At 47.2% G+C, this 21,095-nt stretch overlaps 2 protein-coding genes across 19 annotated transcripts in view; one reads left to right on the top strand and one right to left on the bottom strand.

The window, feature by feature from the left end:
* The window catches only part of Pmel (premelanosome protein), a 24,351-nt gene extending 20,800 nt beyond the window's left edge, over nt 1–3,551 (top strand). For 2 of the 3 annotated variants that reach the window (XM_030244967.1, XM_006513405.4), the window contains exons 8-12: nt 1,064–1,180; nt 1,371–1,455; nt 1,911–2,116; nt 2,213–2,300; nt 3,198–3,437. In XM_030244967.1, coding sequence (XP_030100827.1) covers nt 1,064–1,180; nt 1,371–1,455; nt 1,911–2,116; nt 2,213–2,300; nt 3,198–3,330 — 629 coding nt within the window. In that variant the 3' untranslated portion in view covers nt 3,331–3,437. Of the gene's footprint in view, nt 1–1,063; nt 1,181–1,370; nt 1,456–1,910; nt 2,117–2,212; nt 2,301–3,197 lie in introns of all 3 variants that reach the window. The other variant, NM_021882.4, reaches the window with a different exon arrangement.
* The window catches only part of Dgka (diacylglycerol kinase, alpha), a 24,954-nt gene continuing 7,302 nt past the window's right edge, over nt 3,444–21,095 (bottom strand). For 3 of the 16 annotated variants that reach the window (NM_001358746.1, NM_001358745.1, NM_016811.3), the window contains 23 exons: nt 20,322–20,457; nt 19,958–20,031; nt 19,454–19,589; nt 19,144–19,221; nt 17,401–17,450; nt 16,878–16,952; nt 16,578–16,697; nt 16,296–16,410; nt 14,637–14,725; nt 14,381–14,500; nt 13,918–14,016; nt 13,504–13,572; nt 13,188–13,261; nt 12,912–12,983; nt 11,569–11,654; nt 11,381–11,470; nt 6,832–6,992; nt 6,498–6,562; nt 5,767–5,857; nt 4,491–4,689; nt 4,265–4,385; nt 4,030–4,090; nt 3,447–3,819 (listed from right to left, as the gene is read on the bottom strand). In NM_001358746.1, coding sequence (NP_001345675.1) covers nt 3,736–3,819; nt 4,030–4,090; nt 4,265–4,385; nt 4,491–4,689; nt 5,767–5,857; nt 6,498–6,562; nt 6,832–6,992; nt 11,381–11,470; nt 11,569–11,654; nt 12,912–12,983; nt 13,188–13,261; nt 13,504–13,572; nt 13,918–14,016; nt 14,381–14,500; nt 14,637–14,725; nt 16,296–16,410; nt 16,578–16,697; nt 16,878–16,952; nt 17,401–17,450; nt 19,144–19,221; nt 19,454–19,589; nt 19,958–20,031; nt 20,322–20,385 — 2,193 coding nt within the window. In that variant the 5' untranslated portion in view covers nt 20,386–20,457 and the 3' untranslated portion in view covers nt 3,447–3,735. Of the gene's footprint in view, nt 3,820–4,029; nt 4,091–4,264; nt 4,386–4,490; nt 4,690–5,766; nt 5,858–6,497; nt 6,563–6,831; nt 6,993–10,371; nt 10,594–11,380; nt 11,471–11,568; nt 11,655–12,911; nt 12,984–13,187; nt 13,262–13,474; nt 13,573–13,917; nt 14,017–14,380; nt 14,501–14,636; nt 14,726–16,295; nt 16,411–16,577; nt 16,698–16,877; nt 16,953–17,400; nt 17,451–19,143; nt 19,222–19,453; nt 19,590–19,888; nt 20,032–20,321; nt 20,458–20,838; nt 20,926–21,095 lie in introns of those variants that run through there. The other 13 variants (XM_011243359.2, XM_030244865.1, XM_011243351.2 and 10 more) reach the window with 13 other exon arrangements.

The raw sequence follows: 21,095 nt of genomic DNA on the forward strand, positions 1-21,095 counted from the left end.
TACAGACTGTCTTAACCGCATGCAAGAGCTGTGGAGTTCAGTATAGGAGTTTTCCCTAGTCCACCAGGGAAGAATGGATTGGTTTTATTTACCTCCAAGGATAACAGCCAGGAAGCCAAGGGAACACCTATGGTTATTAACAGTTGTATTACATTTTCTGTTCAAGCATGAATACAGATATGTCAGATTCTAACACCCTGATCCTGCCATTTCTTTTTTTTTTTTTTTGTTTTTCGAGACAGGGTTTCTCAGTATAGCCTTGGCTGTCCTGGAACTCACTCTGTAGACCAGGCTGGCCTCGAACTCAGAGATCCACCTGCCTCTGCCTTCCCAGTGCTGGGATTAAAGGCATGCGCCACCACGCCCGGCTTAAAAAATGTATGTTTAATAGTTTTACCAGCATGTTTGTACACTCTGTGTGTGTGTGTGTGTGTGTGTGTGTGTGTGTGTGTGTGTGTGTGTGTGTGTGCCTCATGCTCATGGAGAACTCAAGAGGGCATTGGATCCCCTGCCCTGAATCTAGACTTACAGATGGTTGTAAGCCACCATGTAGGTCCTGAGAATTGTACCCAGATTTTCTATAAGAACAACCAGTATGTTAAGCCACTGGGCCATTTCTCCAGTCTTGAAGTGTATGTGTGTGTGTTCTCTTTCCCTATGTGGGGGAAAAACAAACAAACATTTTTTTTCCCTAACATAGCTTCCTTATATATGAGACCTACCAGATCTTTTTTTTTTTTTTTTTTTTTAAAGATTTATTTATTTATTATATGTAAGTACACTGTAGCTGTCTTCAGACACTCCAGAAGAGGGAGTCAGATCTTCTTACAGATGGTTGTGAGCCACCATGTGGTTGCTGGGATTTGAACTCCAGACCTTCGGAAGAGCAGTCGGGTGCTCTTACCCACTGAGCCATCTCACCAGCCCGACCTACCAGATCTTGGCTGATTCAAAGCAGTCATTATAGCATCCTGTAGCTCTGGTTGTACTTGGGACAATGCCTGCTTGGTCTCTGTCTCTAAGAGAGTTCTTGACTCTGCCCCCTCAAATCTTCTCCTGACAGGGTCCATTAGCCCTCTACTGGATGACACCGACACCATAATGCTTGTGAAGAGACAAGTTCCCCTGGACTGTGTTCTATATCGATATGGTTCTTTCTCCCTCGCCCTGGACATTGTCCGTGAGTCTTGCCTATGTTGGGGACTGAGGCAATGAGGCATAAGCTGCCCAGGCTAGCCAGTAGTAATGTACCTTGGGAGAAATTACTTGAGAATACCCCAATGGCAGAGATAGTTTTGGGAGAACACCCCCTGGGCTTTCTTTCTGGTCTTGGTAGAGGAATCCTAACTTAAAAAGTTGCAACCTTGCAGAGGGTATTGAAAGTGCTGAGATCCTGCAGGCTGTGCCATTCAGTGAAGGGGATGCATTTGAGCTGACTGTGTCCTGCCAAGGCGGGTGAGTGTCCTGCTGGTTGTCCTGGTAACCCTTGAGGATGACTGTCACTCTTTCTGGAGTTCTGTCCCTTTTCAGATCCTTTGATGCCAACTCGTACTCTTATTTATTTGTTTGTTTGTTTATTTATTTAATGTATATGAGTACACTGTAGCTGTACAGATGGTTGTGAGCCTTCATATGGTTGTTGAGAATTGAATTTAGGACCTCTGCTTACTCTGGTCAACCCCACTCGCTCTGGTTGGCCTCTCTTGCTCAGGCCCAAAGATTTATTTATTATTGTATCTAAGCACACTGTAGCTGTCTTCAGACAGCACTAGAAGAGGGCGTCAGATCTCATTATGGGTGGTTGTGAGCCACCATGTGGTTGCTGAGATTTGAACTGCTCCAGAAGAGCAGTCAGTGTGTGCTTACCCGCTGAGCCATCTCTCCAGCCCGCAAACTCATCCTCTTCTCAGGCTACCCAAGGAAGCCTGTATGGACATTTCATCACCAGGGTGCCAGCCCCCTGCCCAGAGGCTGTGCCAGTCTGTTCCACCGAGCCCAGACTGCCAGCTGGTTCTACACCAAGTGCTGAAAGGTGGCTCAGGGACATATTGCCTCAATGTGTCTTTGGCTGACGCCAACAGCCTGGCAGTGGCCAGCACCCAACTTGTTGTTCCTGGTGAGTACTTAAACATGAACTAGAAGAAACGGAATGGACAGAGGCTAGCTGGGAGGGAACAGACAGTGATGCAGTTTCTGGAATTCTCATTTATAGGTCAAGACGGTGGCCTTGGGCAGGCTCCCTTGCTTGTAGGTATCTTGCTGGTGTTGGTGGCTGTGGTCCTTGCATCTCTGATACATAGGTAAGACACAGCTATCCAGTATCCAGGTCCTCACCCATTATTACCACCAACCACTCTTCCTTTAGGGGTGCAAAACTACTGCTCCCACTATTACTCCCTTGAGGAAGCATGGTGCCCAGGAGAGAGCCCAGAAGTGGAGCCAGACAGGCCTGGGCTGCAGGCTTCCTGTGGTGCCTTTGAGAAGTAGTTTTAAACTTCTGAAGATTATTGGCATTAGAAGCTATGTGGGCAAGCCTCCTGGAGTAGAAACAAGAGTGAAGCAATTGTCGATATGCAGCTGTTGTTGATATTAAGAGTTGTTAATATTAAGTGTCTGAAGACAGCAACAGTATACTCATATACATAAAACAAATAAATTAAAAAAAAAAAAAGAGTGAGTCCGAGGCCAGTGATTTGGCTCAGTGGGGAACCACCAAGGCTCACCACCTGAATTCAATCTCTGGTGCTAGAAGAGAACACATTCCCCAAAATTTCCCTCTGACCTCCACATGTGGACCGTGCACCCCCACCCATAAGTAAATAGAACTGTAAAATATAAAACAAAACAAAACAAAAACAAAACAGGGCAGTTGGGGTAAAGCATATTAGTCACCTATGAAAAAGGTAAATTTTGCAGGACATGACAGTGAGGTCTACATAGTGAGTTTCCAGGACAGCCAGAGCAGAGCTACTCAGTGAGACCCTGTATTGAGAGGGGGTGGGGCGTGGAGAAATGTATAGAGGTTAGGGGGAATGTATGTCAGTGACTAGAGAGACAATGGAAGATGAACACTAAGTAGGGTAAAGAAGAGGGGAGAGGGTTACAGTCAAAGCCAAGCAAACCTGGGATATAGGATTAGCGTAGGCAGGTTGCCCTTGCTGACTGTTTCCCCCCTCTTCTCTCTCTTTCCATACTAGGCATAGACTTAAGAAGCAGGGCTCAGTTTCCCAAATGCCACATGGTAGCACTCACTGGCTGCGCCTGCCTCCGGTCTTCCGCGCCCGCGGCCTTGGAGAAAACAGCCCGCTCCTCAGTGGACAGCAGGTCTGATCATTCTCAAGGCACCGTGGATTTCCTGGGGTTGACAGCAGTGCCTGTGTTTTCTGCAGTCTTCCCTTCGAGACTACCAATATCTGAAATAAATTCTCAGAACCTTGCGGGAGGGCTTTTGTTGCTGTTCGTTTATTTGTTCTGTCTGCTTTTAAATCTGTCTGTAGAGGGGTAAGGGTAATGGAGAAAGTCACTTTATTAGAATGAGGCATTTTTTCAGTGTTCCTTGTTGCGTTGCTGGTTGTGTAAGGATGTCTGTATGGGAGCAGTGAGGTGGCAGAGGATAATAAATACTGTGAAGGTGATGGAACATCCCTCTGGGCTGGCTGGCAGGAAGGTGTGGCAGCATCTAGACAGTAGGAAATCTTCAGGAACTGGGAGGTAGGCTCAAGGCAGAGAGCTTCTTCAGCTCCAAAAGCCAAAGAAATTGTAGGAGTTGGAAGGTGGACCCATAAGCATAGGCATCTGGTTCTTATGGGTGATCTTGATCTGAAAAGGGAAGGAAACGCACTTGGAAGCCAGCCCTTAGGGCATTAGGGCTCTGGGGTAAGTAGCTGGGGTACCGGAAACTGGAGTTTGGGGATAACAGTACACAGGGGAACCTGGGGCACCAGGGAGAAGTAAAGAAGCCGTAGAATGGAGACTTAGGTTCCATGGAAGCCTAAGGGTCCAGCTTCTGCGGGCATAGACAATACTCACTGTACAGGGTGCCTGCATCCAGGGCTCCCCGTCAATTTGCATGGGGAGGGTTTTTGTGGTCCTGCAAGAGGTCGAGAAAGACTGGTTGAGATATTCTTACCAACCGAACATCAAAACTCTGCTTTCTCAGGTTAGCTTCTATCATGGAGAAAGACCCAATAAAATGACTCCCAACCCCATTCCCATGAACTATCACCTCCCTCCCCCCAGGAGCCCTGGCTGGAGTCCTCCTTACTGGAATGTGATCTCGGAGCACTTGGCCAGCCGGTGTCCAGCACTCTTGAGCCTGGTATAGATCTGGCCCATCTCAATTGCACCCTCTATTCCTACCACTTCCAGCCGCTTGTCACTCATGTCTGGGGGGGGGGGGGTGAGAAGCAGAAAAGAAGCCGGTTCTCCTGTAAGATTCGCACCTTCCCCTCAGATCTGCCCACATCGGCGCCACGGGGTGCTTGTCTCACCTGGCACACAGGTCTTCAGGATATCGGGGTCTGTGATTATTTTGGCCGCACTGCCCAATGCCTGGTTGATCTCACATGTATCCCCATGAGGTCTCTTGGTGTCACCCCAGAGGTTGGAGCCACCGTGCGTGCTCGGGATGTTCAATACCGCAATGCCTTCTAGGGATAGGTCGCTCAGATCCAGCAGCTTCCCGCATATCTGAGGGGAGAGGGGCGGAATGGTGGCCGGAGAGCACGTAGAATCCCACCTTACAGCACTGCTGTGAGATGTAGCTGCTCCTGCCAGAATTAAGAGGTGTGCAGGAGGACTGCTCTTCCAGAGGTCCTGAGTTCAATCCCAGCAATCACGTGGTGGCTCACAACCATCTGTAATGGGATCTGATGCCCTCTTCTGGTGTGTCTGAAGATAGCTACAGTGTACTCATATAAATTAAATAAATGAATCTTAAAAAAAAAGAAAAAAAAGGAAAGGATTAAGGTATGCAGGAGAGCAAAGCCAAAAAAACCCAATAGATATATAATTGGTTTTTCAAGACAGGGTTTCTCTTTGTAGCTCTGGCTGTCCTGGAACTCGCTCTGCAGACCAGGCTGGCTTTGAACTCAGAGAATTCTGGAATGCTGGGATTAAAGACTTGTACCATCTAAGAAATATGTTTATTAGCCTAGCATGGTGGCAGGCACACACCTTTTAATCCCAACAGTCAGGAGGCAGAGGCAGATAAATCTCTGTGAGTTTGAGGCCAGCCTGGTTTATATATTAAACTCCACAATAGCCAGATGTACACAACAGAGACCCTGTCTCCAAAAGAAAAAAATAATTAAAATGTATTTAATTTTTGTCTGTATGTGAGGGGATGGGGGACAGGTATGTATACTTGTATGGCAGTTAAGAGGACAATGTAGGAGTTAGTTCTCTCCTTACTCCCTGTGAGTCACAGGGCTGGAACTCAGGCTATCAAGCTTGGTAACAAACTGGTTACCTGCTGATCCACCTCACTAGCTCAAGGTACTAGTGTATCTAAAGGACTTGGTAAGACAGGGTTGGAGAGCTGGGTGGTCAAAGAAGTGTAGGTCACACATATTTGATATTCTCAAGGGCTCCTATGTAGGAAAGAAACTTGAATACAAGGAAACGAAAAAATTTGTAATCCCAGAATTTAGAACTTGGAGGCAGAAGGATTGCCACAAGTCCTAGGCCAGCCTGGGCTATGATGTGAGACCCTGTCTACAAAAAAAATTAAAAAGATGTGGGTCCAGTTGGTATTATCATACGCACCTCAACGGTTACAGACTCTTCCAGCTTTTTGCATGTTGAGAAGATGGACTCAGATGTGGCAAACTCAAAGTACCAAAGCTTGTTCTTCATTCTGCGTCAGCCAACAAAAGGCCCAGCAGGGAAGAGACAAGTTACACAGTACTGACAGTGATCAGGAAGGGTGCTAACTTCCCAGCTCCAAGGGCAACTACTGTAACTTTACTTAGGGGTTTCCTAGAAGTGTTTATGCTCATATCTAACCATTCTGTGTCAAACGTGGTTACAAATCCAATCTTGTTTGTTTTGTTTTGTTTCGTTTCGTTTCGTTGTTTTTTTGAGACAAGGTTTCTCTGTGTACCTCTGACTATCTTTGAACTCCTATATAGACTAGGATGACCTCATACTCAGGGATCTGACTACCTCTGCCTCCCTAGTCAGCACTGGGATTAAAGGCGTGTGCCACCATGCCTGGCACAAATCCAGCCTTGATGCTGAGTGTTTGTTCCCTGTCTTCTTTTAATACTTATTTTGTGTGTAGACTCATGCATGTACACAGAGGTCAGCCTATTTTGTGTGTGTGCTCCTGTATGTATACAGAGATCAGCCGACAACCTACAAGAGATACTTCCCTCTTTCCACCATATGGGTTCCAAGGATCAGACTCAGGTCAACAAGGCTTAGGTGTAGATGACCACTGAACTACCCTACCCTTCTCCCCAACCCCCACCCCCGCCCCCTTTTCCCCCTCTCACCTGCTATTGAACTTCTCAGGATATTTCTCTCTCATGAGATGGAATCGGTGAGCGATAGAAGCATCCTGGAGAGTTACAAGCTTATTTTAGAGACCAGACTTGCCTGTGTTCAGACCTCTTTCTATGCTAAGTCTTCTTTCCCTCTTCTCCCAGCCCTCCCCCTCTTCTCTCCCCACCCCCATCTAGAGTACAGCATGTCCCAAGTTCATCTTTGCAGCCCATACCCCACTTATGTACCTAATTCCCAATTTTCCTGTGTCTCTTCCTTTTTGATCTCCAATTTCTGCCTGCTTAACCCACACTTCTCCCTTCTTCCCGACCCTACTCCACTGACCACGCCAATGGAGAAGTAGTTATTGATGATTTGAGAGGGAACTGGATCACTCTTTTCTCCATTTTGTTGGGGAATCACTTCCAGGAACCATCGGTCGAGATATACCACCTTACTTAGCTCTATATCCTTGAGAATCTTTCTCAAATTCTCACCTTCATAACCTAGAAATGGAGAAGACAGGCTTGCAGCCATCCCTGAGCCTCAGGGAGCCCACTCTGAGTCCATCTGCAGACTTCCCACCCTCTGCCTCTTCTGTAGGAGCCCCCAGCCCCTTGCCAGGGAAAGGGCAAGATGCCTAGGCTCCATGCTGCCCCTTCCACCCTGTTACAGAAAACAAACATTTCCAATGTATGTACATATAAAGAAATTATTCCAATACACCTTGAATAGTGAAAGACAAACCAGAAAAAAAAAAAAAAACACAGAAAAAGATGAATTGACAGCCAGTTGTGTTGGCCCATATCAACAATCCCAGTACGTGGGAGGCTAGAGGAGGAGGGTTATTGAAAACTATTGAAGACCATCCTAGGCTACACAGGAGTTCAAGGCCAGTCTGCACTGCACAATGATACCTTGCCTCAAAACACAAAAATGTAGCTTGGCTGTGGTGGCTCATGTCTCTTGCGGGTGGCAGAGACAGGTGGATTTCTGAATTCCTGCACAGAAAAACTATGTTTCTAAAAACAACGACCAAACCAACCAACCAAACTCACAAAAACATACCAACAAGTATGTTTTGGTTTATTTATTTATTTATTTATTTATTTATTTTTGGTATTTCAAGACATGGTTTCTCTGTGTAGCCCTGGTTGTCCTGGAACTCACTCTGTAGACCAGGCTGACCGCAACCAGAGATCTGCCTGCCTCTGCCTCCTGAGTGCTGGGATTAAATCATACACCACCACCTCCCAACAATAAATTTACACTTTCTGTTTGGTTAAATAAATACAAGCCTAAAAAAAAATTGACAAAGGACAGAAGATATTCCTTCATGGTAGAGTACCTTGTGTCTACCATGTACAAGAAGTTATGTTCCATCTCTGGCACTGTAAAGTAAAGAACTAGAAAAGGCAACAACAATTCATAAACTGGAAAAAAATAACCCCGTAAAGTTCGAGTTCGAGACCAGCCTTGTCTACAGAGCGAGTTCCAGGATAGCCAGGGCTATACAGAGAAACCCTATCTCGAAAAACTTAAAAAAAAAAGGAGAGAGAGAGAGAGAGAGAGAGAGAGAGAGAGAGAGAGATTCCTGCAGGCAAGATTAAATTAGGGATCAAGAATGGGCAATTATCTTGGGTTATGCAGACTATCTCTTAAAACAATCACAATCACCATTGCAAATGTGGTAGATAAGCTGAGCAGGTGATCCTAGCGCTCAGCCCCAGGCAAGGGTGATTGATTGCCTCAAGTTCAAGGCCTGTCTGCATACCACAGTGAGTTCCAGGGCAGCCTGGGCTATTTAGTGAGGTCCTATCTCAAAAACCCAAAAAATGAGCCAGCTCACTGGCTCAGCAGGTAAAGGGGCTTGCTGCCAAGCCTGAGTTTAGTCCTTAGGACTCACTTGGTCTAGAGAACTGACCCCTGAAATTTCCCTCTGACTTCCGTATGACCATTGTGGCACATGCATGCATGCCCACATACATATGTGCACATGGATAAACACACACAAATAAATGACTTTTTAAAAAACCTGGGGTGGGGCTGGTGAGATGGCTCAGTGGGTAAGAGCACCCGACTGCTCTTCCGAAGGTCTGAAGTTCAAATCCCAGCAACCACATGGTGGCTCACAACCATCTGTAACAAGATCTGACGCCCTCTTCTGGAGTGTCTGAAGACAGCTACAGTGTACTTACATATAATAAATAAATCTTAAAAAAAAAAAAAAAAAAAAAAACCTGGGGTGGCCGGGCATGGTGTCGCACGCCTTTAATCCCACTTGGGAGGCAGAGGCAGGCGGATTTCTGAGTTCCAGGCCAGCCTGGTCTACAGAGCGAGTTCCAGGACAGCCAGGACTACACAGAGAAACCCTGTCTCGAAAAACCAAAAAAAAAAAAAAAAAAAAAAAAAAAAAACCAACCAACCAAACAAAAAAAAACCTGGGGTGGGGTTAGGGGTGGGGATAGAGAAGAGGTCCCAGGAGATGAGACAATGGCAACAGATGGGAGAGATAATATTAGTGGTTGGACAGGACCTGTCAGCCAAGGAACGTAAGCAGCCTCTAGAAACTGATGAGGCTTCTCCCCAGACTCTGCTGAACTCTTAATTTTAGTGAAACCAAATTTGGTTTCTGTTTTGGACTTCTGTACTCCAGAGCAGTAGGCACTAACTTCATGTTGTTTAGGTTGCTTTGGAGGACTATTAAAACAGCAACTACTAAAGATGTCTTTATTGACTGCTTAGCCCTTAACATGGCTCTTACCAGGCTCCTGCTATCCTTTATCTGTCAGGCTACAGATATTGCCAGGAACAGATGGATCTCCAAAATATGTATTTATTTATTTTCTTTCTTTCTTCCCCTTCCTTCCTTCCTCTCTCTCTTTCTTTCTGAGTCAGGTGTCTCTTTGTAGCCGTGGCTGTCCTAGAACTCACTCTATAGATCATGCTGACCTTGTACTCACAGGGATCATCAGCCTGCCTCTGCCTCCTGAGTGCTGACATCAAAGATGTGCACCACCACATCCAGATTCAAATTGTATTTTCAGCCTTGAAAATCCTTGGCATTTTTCTTTCACTTATAAAATATTATGCTTGCATGTGTTCTCTCTCTCTCTCTCTCTCTCTCTCTCTCTCACACACACACACACATACACACACACATGTGAGCATGCATTGACACACACATATGTAGATGGATGCATGCCATGGTGCCATGGTACGCCTTTGGACATCAGAGGACATGAGTCATGGAGTCAGATCTCCCCTTCTGTCCTTATGTGTGTTTTGGACATTGAACTCAGCTCATGATGTTTTTATATGAGGAGTAATCTCACAGTGCTCACATACAACCTGTGTGTGTGTGACAGGATCTTACTATGTAACCCTGGCTGGCCTGGAGCTTGCTATATACATAGGTCTGGACGGACGGTGCCAAACTCAGGTTTGCCTTCCTCTGCCTCTGAGTGCTAAAATTACACCTAACCTGGCAACATTCTGTATATTCTTGTGCTCATGATTCAGGCTGAATAAACAGAACCCCGTGAAAGTCTCATTGACATAACACAGTAAAGACTCAAATGTGCAATTTCAAAGTCCCTAATATGAAAAATGAAGAAATTAGATGAAAACTGGTCTATATACAAGTCTTAGGTTAGGACTGGAGAGATGGCTCAGTGCATAAAAGTGCCCACTATCAAGACTATCAAGCTGGGTTTGATTCCCCAGAATTCCTAAGAATAAAGGAGACAACTTACTCCCAAAGCTAATATACCCTGGGCTCCACATGTGTGCTGCTACACACACACACACACACACACACACACACACACACACACACATGCACCAAATAAACACAACACAGTAAGACAACTAAAAATGTCTTACATTATAAAATAGAGTCAGCGAGCTCTCTGCTTTTTTCCTTAAGTTCTTTGAGAGATGACCGTGGTTTGAGGTTTAAACACTCAAAAGCCTCAGTGGCTTCAAAGGAAAAGTGGATGAGTACCACAAAGCCAGATGGACTGAGGTGAACTGGAGACTACAACTAGAAAATGCCTGGCCTCCATAGGTACCAGGCGCACAGGTGGCATCCAGGAATACATGTAGCTAAAACAATAGAGGAATAATTATTTAAAAAAAACAACACAGAAGTTGAACTGTATTAGGAGACAGAAGCAACTGCCTCAGAAAGAAATCAGTGAGTGCAGAGGCAGGAGGATTTCTGAGTTCCAGGACAGCCTGGTCTACAGAGTGAGTTCCAGGACAGCCAGGACTACACAGAGAAACCCTGTCTCCAAAAGACAATCAGAAAAAGCAGGTGGACAGCTGCTTGATGTACGAATGACCCTTGCTACCTACGTCCTTCAACTCAAACACAGCTCTCACCCCCACACTGTTCCTCACTCCTCCACCACACTTCTTTATCCTGAGCCCTAGAGTTGTTAGGGAAGGGGACTGTCACCCTCAACAGCCCTTGGTTTAGAATACCATCCTTTTTTCTTCCAAAGCTCCTTCTTTGGCCACTCTAGCTTGGACCCAGTTTTGTGTATCTCTCTTTTTCCCAACAATCTCTTTATATCAGAACCCTAGGTTTTTAATCCCCCCCCAAACAGTATTTATTTATTCATTTGCTTATTTACTTGCTAAAGTGAATGGATGTTTTTGCCTGCCTGTATGACTGTGTACCAAGTGTCTGCAGTACCCACAGAGGGTGGCGTCAGATTATCTAGGACCAGAGTTGCAGAAGGTTGGAGCCGTCATGTGGGTGTTGGGAAAAGTGTCCAGGTCCTCTGGAAGAACAGTCAGTACTCTTAACTTCTGAGCCATCTCTCCAGCCCTGTGTCTTTCTCTTAAAGCTCCCCAGTCTCCCGCAAACCTCGTTTTTCCCACTTACCTCTTCCCCATCTTAGGCACCGAGCCAGATCATTTCCAGTGCCCAGGGGCAGCACAGCAACGGGAGGCACAGTGGCAAAGTTGGCTTTGTCTGAGGAGGAGGCAAGTGAAGAGATGGATGGAGGAGGCTGGCCCTTGAACACTATTGCCCCATTTCCTGCCCAGAGGGAGGCTCCCCCCTGCACTGACCAATGGTCTCTAGAACCCAGCCTACTGTGCCATCTCCACCACACACCAATATCCGGAACTGAGGAACATCTTTAAAGAATCTGAGCCTGAGATAAAAGGGAAGAGAGAAAAACGAAGAAGGATAACTGAGATCTATCCACAAGTCCTAGACAGATAAGTCACTTTTTGTCTCTTGTTCCTATGACTCCGTTCCCCCTCATCAAAGGACTTCAGTTTAGGACTGGGAGGCTAGCTCAGCTGATAAAGCACTGGCTTTGCAAACTCTAGGGCCTGAATTTGATCCCCAGAACCCACATAGAAAGATCAGGCATGTTGTTATTACAGTACTGTGGGGAGATAAGATGGGGGATCACAGGGATAACTGGTCAACCAGCCCAGCCTAGTTAATGAGCTGAGCCACTGAGAGAGCCTGTCTCAAGGAAGTATGGCATTCCTGAAGGTGACACCTTAAACTGTTCCTTGGCCCTGATTCACTCAAACATCCCCAACACCCCAACACACACACACACACACACACACACACACACACACACACACACACATTCTCTCTCTCTCTCTCTGGCACACACATATTTTTATTTTTCTTGTTTTTGTTTTTGTTTTGTTTTGTTTTGTTTTTGAGACAGGGTTTCTCTCTGTAGGTAGGCCTGGCTGTTCTGGAACTCACTCTGTAGACCAGGCTGGCCTTGAACTCAGAAATCCACATACCTCTGCCACCCAAGTGCTGGGATTAAAGGTGTGAGCCACCACTGCCTGGCCAACATTTTTCAAGTGGGTAAAAGAGCTTGCCGAGCAAGCTTAGGAATCTGATTCAATCCTCACAGACTCTCAAAAGTTGTCCTAGGACCTCTGTGCATGCACTGTGGCACATGGGCACATGCACACACACACACACACACACCCCACAGACAACAATAATAACAATAACAACAATAATAAAATGTCAAGGGGTGGGCAGATGGTTCAGTTGGTAAATGCCCTTCCAGCAAACATGAAAACTAGGGTGACAGCAGATTCCTGTGCACCACTGGGATTTGAGTTTCTATTCCTTAGTGTTTGGAGAAACCCAAAACTACTTCCTCTCCATCTTTTGAAACTGGGACCGAGAGAGTCAGAAAACCAAACATAATGAATATCCTAGTGACTAGGGAGAAAAAGCATTTAGAAATCTGAGCTCTTGGGTCTCCTATCCTAACAGACAGTCTCTCTCTCTCTCTCTCTCCCTCTCTCCCTCTCCCCCTCCCTCCCCTGGCCCCCTTGAGCATACAACCCCCACACACACACACACATGCCCGCACGCACACACCTCAAACCCTTTGATACAACCCCTGACCTATACGCACCCTGGCTCCGGACCATCCTTCAGGTCGAACACCTGCCGCGGGTTCAGAATGTACTGAAATTTCCAAAGCACACTGCGTGAGAGGAAAAGAAAGGCTGTAGCACGGATGACCAGACTCACGCTCTGTACTCCATTTCTATCTACTCTTCTCTAATGCCCTCCCCCAAAAAATCCCCTCCACACACACATCCCCTTCCTCCCCACTCACTCTGATCCTCTCTCTCCATCTAGGAAGAACCAGCATAGGCCTCCTCACCTCTGCCCTGCCCCTCCTCACCTCTGCCCCTGCTTGCCTCCGCTCTTAAGATTGATGAAGACTAGAAGGGGGTGGGTGTTAGAAACGGGTTCAATCTGCAGTGTGTGTGGGGGGGGGAGAAAATAAGGATAAATAAAGCAGGATTTTATCAAGGATGAAGGCAAGCTCTGCAGAAGGACTGGCATTTCCCAGGATGCTTTTCCCCTCCCCTCTCCTCCTCTACCAAGCTGGAGTTTTTGGAGATGAGGTATCCCCTACTTTCCACTTCAGTCCCTCCCCATAAGACTCAAATCAAAAGCTGGCATGACCTTTAAGCCCGTGACCCTCAGTCCAGTACCCGAAAAGCCTCAGGGGTGCACAGGCTTGTATCATCTGTGGTCTTGTGTTTGCACTCTTGTCCAGATACCTGGAGACAATGAAAGAGAAAGATGAGTTATCCAGGGATCCAATGGGGGGGTCTCACTTGGATCCTCTGTTCTAAACGCCGCTCTGGCTGGGTATAGTGGCTCACACCTATCCTATAATCCCAACACTTGGGAGGCAGAGGCAAGCAGATCTGAGTTCAAGGCTAGCTTGGTCTGCACAGCAAGTTCCAGGCCAGCCAGGGCTACGTCGTAGTGAGAAACAGTAACAAAACTCTATACCAAACCACAGGTATTCCATGTGTAGTGGTATGTTCATAAGAAAACAGGGACACTTTCCTGTTCAGGGAAAGCTCCTGTTCCCTGCCAGCTGCTGTTGAGAGACTTACCAGGACGCTGGGGTAGATGGAACACGGAGGCAGGATATGATCACGGAGCAACCCACAGTCACACTCAGGACCTACAGCCTGCAGACAGTCATCATGGATCTAGGAGCACAAAAGGGAAACAGAAATCATGCAGGGGACTTTATTAGTTCTCAGCTTGAGAGTATGGACAGGAAAGAAAGCCCTTGGGAACAAGAATAACTATGGCAGTAAGAGAGTAGAGAGGGCAGCAGGTAAGAGCACCCGACTGCTCTTCCAAAGGTCCGAAGTTCAAATCCCAGCAACCACATGGTGGCTCACAACCATCCGTAATGAGATCTGACTCCCTCTTCTGGAGTGTCTGAAGACAGCTACAGTGTACTTACATATAATAAAATAATAAATCTTAAAAAAAAATAAATTAAAAAAAAAAAAAAAGAAGAAAGAGAGTAGAGAGGGTCTCTCGAGGGACAGTTCCTGAACTGACCTCCAGGTGGCACCACACACAGTGCAGTCCTGTTAGGCTGTGGTAGGTCCGGATCTTTTTCTGGCAGCGGTCACAACGCCCGGAATGACAGCCTCCTCGAACCCATAAGTGTGACTGGACCTTGGGGGAGAGAGGCAAGCCCTTCCTTGTCTGGGAGCACCTCGTGTGAAAGGCAACGAGGGGCAGAAGAGGGCTAGGGACCAGGGCTAGGATAGGGTTAGCAGTGTAGGAATGAGCGGGCATGGGGGTCACTCACACCAATGTCTTTCCGAGACTTGGCATAGGTGCTGACTTCACAAGGCTGGGCCTTCATGGCACAGTGGTCATGAACAATGTACTTACAGACTGGGGAGAGGGAAGAAGGTCAGAGCCTTAGCGGTGGCCTATTCCCCCTCTTCTCCTTTCTTGGGAGTGAGGAAGGGTCACTCACTGGAACAAGACATGCAACCTTGGCTGCCAGGTTATGGTAGAGAAGTTTGCAAGGGCAAACTTCACCTCAGTCTCCTAACAATGCAGATGCTACCTCCTGTCTGTCTCTACATTGTCCCTGTGCTAAGTTTGGAACTGAGCTGGAAGCTCTTTGAGAGTTTGAGGCAAGCCTGGTCTACATATCCAGTCCAGGCTGGCCAAAGCTACACAAACCTGTCTCAGTAAAATAATCGACTCTTTGGTGTACTGCAAAATAATAATGCCTCCGCATGCATTTATGCGTGTGGGTATGTGTGTGACACAATGTATGCAGAGAGATCAGAGGACAGCTCTCTGGTCAGTTCTCTCCCTTTATTTCAGGTTCTAGGGAATCAAACTCAGAAAGTCATGTTTGGGAGCACCTGCCTTTACTCACCGACACTCATCTCACATCACTGCTTGTTTGTTTTGAGACAGAGTCTTATGTAGTCCAGGCTGTACCTTTAAGGCTGGACTTAAATTAAACTTCCTCTGTAACTGAGGCTGGCCCTAAACTCCAGATCTTCCTGTCTATAGCTGAGGAATGCTATTACTGCAGGCATGTGCTAGCAATAACAGTATCCACATATTTACTGTTCACAGTTATCTCCCTTTTCAGTCAAGGAAACTAAAGGTTAAAGAAAAACATGAAACTGGGTATGATGACTCACTCCTTTAATGCAACATTCAAGAGGCTGAGGCAAGTTGGGTGTGGTGGTGCACACCTTCAGTCCCAGCACTTGGGAGGCAGAGGCAGGGGGGAATTTCTATGAGTTTGAGGCCAGCCTGGTCTACATAGCAAGTGCCATGACTTGAGAGAGACCCTGTCTCAAAAACAAAAAGAAGGAGGAGGAGAAGGAGGAAGAGGAAGAAGAGGAGGAGGTGAAGGAAGCAGTAGCAACAGTAGCTGCCATTGCCACTACTGAGGCAAAAAGATTGTTGGGAGTTTTGCGATCAGTTTGGGCCATATAGTTCCAGGCCAGCCTGAGCTATAGTGTGAGATACTGTCTTTTTATTTACTAGGTTTTCTAAAAAGATATATTTATGCATTTTATGTATATGAGTACACTGTAGCTGTCTTCAGACATACCAGAAGAGGGCATCAGATCCCATTACAGATGGTTGTGAGCCACCATGTGGTTGCTGGGAATTGGACTCAGGACCTCTGGAAGAGGAGTCAGTGCTCTTAACCGCTGAGCCATATCTCTAGCCCTACAAGTTTGTTGTTGTTGGGTTTTTTTTTTAAATAACAAAGATTATTTTTAAAAAAAGACATATATAGGCTTGGGCTTTAGCACAACATACAAATAATAATAATTAATAACAGAAAGTTATATTGCTTCCCCAGGATCATAGAGAGTGAGTAGCAGAGCCCCAAAATCCAAATCCTTGTTTCATCTGAGTTCATAACATCGCGTCCTCACTAACTCCTGAGCTTCCCCGCTCCCACATTCCCGGTGTGACTCACAGTTACAGCTCAGGCCCTGTTTGCCAAGGCTAATGCTCTGTTCGCACAGGTTGCAGTAGACCAGTCTGGTGAATCTCTTGGGTCTCCATATATGGTTGCCATCATCTTTCATAGTCTAGGAGGTCACAGAGGATGCCAGCTTCTTAGAAGGCTAATCCCTGGTTCTCTGGTGAGTATATTCCAAGACCGCACTCGCCCTGCCCTTGCCAGCCTTTCTCACTCACCACGTCCATCCCCAGCCTTTCTCACTCACCACGTCCATCCCCAGCCCTTCTCACTCACCACGTCCATCCCCAGGAGCACAAGCAGTGGCACTGTGGTAGCCCCAGCACGGACCCACTCGTCTAGAGACACAGAGCCACTGCCGTCCTGATCCATCTCTCTCATCATCTCCTGAAGGATCTGATCAGACAGGAAGAAAGGCCTTTGGCTGGGAGTGGTCCCCAGACCCTCTCCACCATCTCCTAGGACACCACACAGTCATGCTAGCAGAGGAACCAGGTACCCGTGGGAGATGGGATAAGGCAGATACAGGACCGTGGGGGGTAGGGATGGAATAAGGAAAAGGACAAGCTGCCTCACCGGTCTCAGCTCAGACACATCCCAGTCTAGATATTCGGCCACTCGCATCATCTGAAGGATGATTTTTTCCACTTCCTGAAGAAAAGAGGGTAAAAGCCACAGATAGCCACTTACTATGGCCACTATACAAACGTCCTCTAGAAATCAGGGCTCCTGGATTCCACTTCCAGAATCACCTCTTGTTCTCAGGTACCTCTGACAAGTAAGTATTTATAGGCTTCCCATCTCTTGGCTTCTCTATTTTAGAGTCCAAGTTCTTGGGAACTGCTTCCATAGTTAGTTCTAGGGGACTAAGTATCTCCTCAATACCACTGTCTTCTGCTTTTTTTTTTTTTATTTAATGCTGGGGAGAGGGTAGTTTTAGGGATGAACCCAAGGTTTTCTGTATGCTATGCACGCTCTGGGCCATTAAGCTACACCCCCAACCTTTTCTCTGTTTCTGGAAACCCTGGAAAAGTCTAGGTATGCGAACACAGGCAGATGGACAGACTCCCTTGCCCAGCACACAGGTCCCACAGCTCACCGTGCTATCCAGGATCCCATTTCTGTCCATGTCATATAGCTTGAAGGTGACTGTGAAGTGTTTGAGCAACTGGGTCAGTTTATGCGAGAGATCCAAAGAACTCATCCCCAAACCAGGCATGGTGGCCCTGTAATCCCAGCACTTGGAAGGCAGATCTCTATGAGTTCAAGGCCATGCTGCTCCACAGCATAGGGAGTTCCAGGCCAGCCAGGGAGTCATAGTGAGGCCCTGCCTCAAAAAGAATATTAAACACCACAAAAACAAACCCCCAAGAATTCAGAAAGCAAGAGAAAAAAAGAGATATGGAGGGGATCTTGAAGTTAGGAATAGGACTGACAGGCTGGAGAGATGGCTCAGCAGTTAAGAGCACTGACTGCTCTTCCAGAGGTCCTGAGTTCAATTCCCAGCAACCACATGGTGGCTCACAACCATCTGTAATGGAGTCTGGTGCCCTCTTCTGGTGTCTCTGAAGAGGGCAATGGAGGTATACTCATATGCATAAAATAAATAAATAAATCTTAAAAAAAAAAAAAAGAATAGAAATTGACAGAGCAGATCAGAAAGAAGGGAGGCACAGGGTATACAGTTGTAATCCCAGGACTCAGGAAGCTAAGGCAGGAGGATAGACAATTTGAGACCAGGATGGGTTACACATTGTGAGACCCTGTCACATACAAATGAAACAAAAAAGGGAAAACAGCCGTGCATGCCGGCCTTGGTAAATACAACGGAGGCAGCACACACTTCTATGTGCCATCAACATCCGAGGCCACCTCCGTGGGGATGTATAGACATGGGAACTGAAGTGACTGTGGCGGGTAGCATTAGCTGTAGGCAGCTCAGGAGAACAGAGGAAACAGGAAACAGGCCTATTTTCAGGTCTCACCTTGTTGCCTTTAGAAATCTCAAAGGAAGGAATTACAGAGACAAAGTTTGGAGCTGAGACAAAAGGATGGACCATCTAGAGACTGCCAGCCATATCCAGGGATCTATCCCATAATTAGCCTCCAAATGATGACACCATTGCATACACTAGCAAGCGTTTGCTGAAAGGACCCTGATATACCTGTCTCTTGTGAGACTATGCCGGGGCCTAGCAAACACAGAAGTGGATGCTCACAGTCAGCTGTTGGATGGATCACAGGGCTCCCAATGGAGGAGCTAGAGAAAGTATCCAAGGAGCTAAAGAGATCTGCAACCCTGTAGGTGCAACAACATTATGAACTAACCAGTACCCCGGAGCTCTTGACTCTAGCTGCATATGTATCAAAAGATGGCCTAGTAGGCCATCACTGGAAAGAGAGGCCCATTGGACATGCAAACTTTATATGCCCCAGTACAGGGGAACGCCAGGGCCAAAAAGTGGGAATGGGTGGGTAAGGGAGGGAGGGGAGGGTATGGAGGACTTTTGGGATAGCATTGGAAATGTAATTGAGGAAAATACATAATAAAAAAATATTAAAAAAAAAATCTCAAAGGAACCGGGCGTGGTGGCACACACCTTTAATTCCAGCACTCAGGAGACAGAGGCAGGTGGATTTCTGAGTTCGAGACCAGCCTAGGCTACAAAGTGAGTTCCAGGACAGCCAGGGCTATACAGAGAAACCCTGTCTCAAAAAACTAAACCAAACCAAACCAAATAAATCTCAAAGGAATGTGGAAAGGGGGGCTGGGGAATACTTTCCTCCCCTCTCCCCTTTTCCACCCCCCCCTCTTTTTCCTGCTTAAGAACAGCAAACTCACACTCTAGCTTGTCTTCTGGCCGGCCACCTTCTAGGAGGGTGAAGTAGCAGTACACATCACTGAGACAGATCACATTGGCTACAAGATGAAAACATGGCAGATCCAGGGTCAGATCTACTTTGGGTCTTCTTGTGCTTTTCTCAGCTCTCCCTTTATCTTTCTTTTTACTAGCTCCTAGCTCAGTGAGACCACCTTCTGCCTCCCTCTCCCTTGATGAGATCACAGTATGTGACTATTTCAATCCTCACTCCCAAATTCAAACTATTTCGACACCCCCCACCCCAGGCCAGCCCTACCTGCTTAATCGTACCTTTTGACTTGGTCTTCTCAGCCGCAACTTGACTAGTATGGAAGGACCAAAACAGAGCCCAGCATAGGTGATGGGGAACCTCCTCCATTTCCAGATACATTTTCATGAATTGTTCAAATCCTAGGTACCCAATGGCCTGTGATAAAAGTGAGTGTTATTTTGAGGAGTCTGCAAGATGGAGAAGCTGGGGACTGAGGAATGGGGGTAGATGATGGATACAGAGTTCTGATAAGCACAAGAGGCAGAATATGGTTTCTTAGGCCATCTCCAGAGTTAACTAGGATCTCTTGTTTTGTTCTAAAGCAATAGCTACAGTAACAACCAACAACGGGGTCTTTACAGGGGAGAAAGCAAGAAGTGGGCCCACAAAAATCCCCAGAAGTTGGGGATCCCAGTGGAGAGGTAGTTGAGGAAAGAGTGCCCCGTGCCACTTACATCTCCCTGGCAAAATCTGTTCATCTCACCATCGTCAAAGACCTTCAGTACATCCCCCGTGCCACTTACATCTCCCTGGCAAAATCTGTTCATCTCACCATCGTCAAAGACCTTCAGTACATCGCTGACCCTTTTGGTGGAGTCTGAGTAAGACAAGAACACAAGGATAGCCTGGCCCTCTGTCAGAGTTCCACTTGGACACCCACAGGTCAAATGGGTCAAATGAAAGGACACGTCAGCTCTTCCACAGCAATAGCCCTCTTTCCCCTTTTGAGGCCTGGGGCAAGCTGTCAGGAGGGAAGGTGGATAGAGGCTGGGGCTCCAGCATGATGGGCTATGTAAGGAGACCACCAGCTCCAGGTGGCTGGGACACTGGCATGCAGTGTCATGAGAATGAAGTCTCCAGAATGGAAGGACCAGGAGAAAGACTCACATTCTATGTACTTTTGCAGCTGAGCGAAGTCTTCTGGGCTGATGAGGCCCTTCTCTTTGGCCATCCTTCTTCTCTTCCTGAAGTTGATCACAGAGACAGCCTGGTAGTACAGCTTCTTGTTTTTCAGAGGGTTAGCCTAGGGGAAGACCAGGGAACTGGATAGTGCCAGTTGTTTGCATTGGGTGCTTCTTTTCCCTGTATTCCTCTCTTCCCCGCCCCCCCGCCCCCACCCCCACCCCAGTGTCTGTTTCTAACTCTCCCCGACAAGGCCTGTCCTGTCTTTCTTTCTCTGACTCATCTCTGACATTTTCTTTCACTTCTGTCTCTTTCTTCCACTGGGACTTCTCCCATCTGTCTTGATTCATCTGACCACTATCACCATCACCCCCACTGCCCGCCCCTCCCCCCACCCCACCCCCTCCCAGCTCCCCGGGATGCACCTGGCCTTGTTCAGTCCCCACCCCCCACTTCAGGCTCTGTGGTCCCTCCCCATCTCCGGTCCTCCCAAGGTCCTTACCACCTCAGCACACCTCATAAGGCAGGACCCCATCTTGCTCCTCCTCCAGCCACCACTCCCCCGAGCCACACCCCTGCAACGACCTCTAGCGCTTCGGACACGTGACTCCGAACTAGCGGTGGCTGGGATCCTACCTAGCTAGCCCTGTTTATATCCCGGGGCTTGGGGCTTTCTAGGGACGGGCGGGGACTTGGCTAGTGGGACAGGAGGAGGTTGGAAAGGAAGGCTCCAGTTTCCTCGGTGCAGGGCGGTTGAGC

This window comes from Mus musculus, chromosome 10 (genome assembly GCF_000001635.26).
Source record: "Mus musculus strain C57BL/6J chromosome 10, GRCm38.p6 C57BL/6J".
NCBI classification, from domain to species: Eukaryota; Metazoa; Chordata; class Mammalia; order Rodentia; family Muridae; genus Mus; species Mus musculus.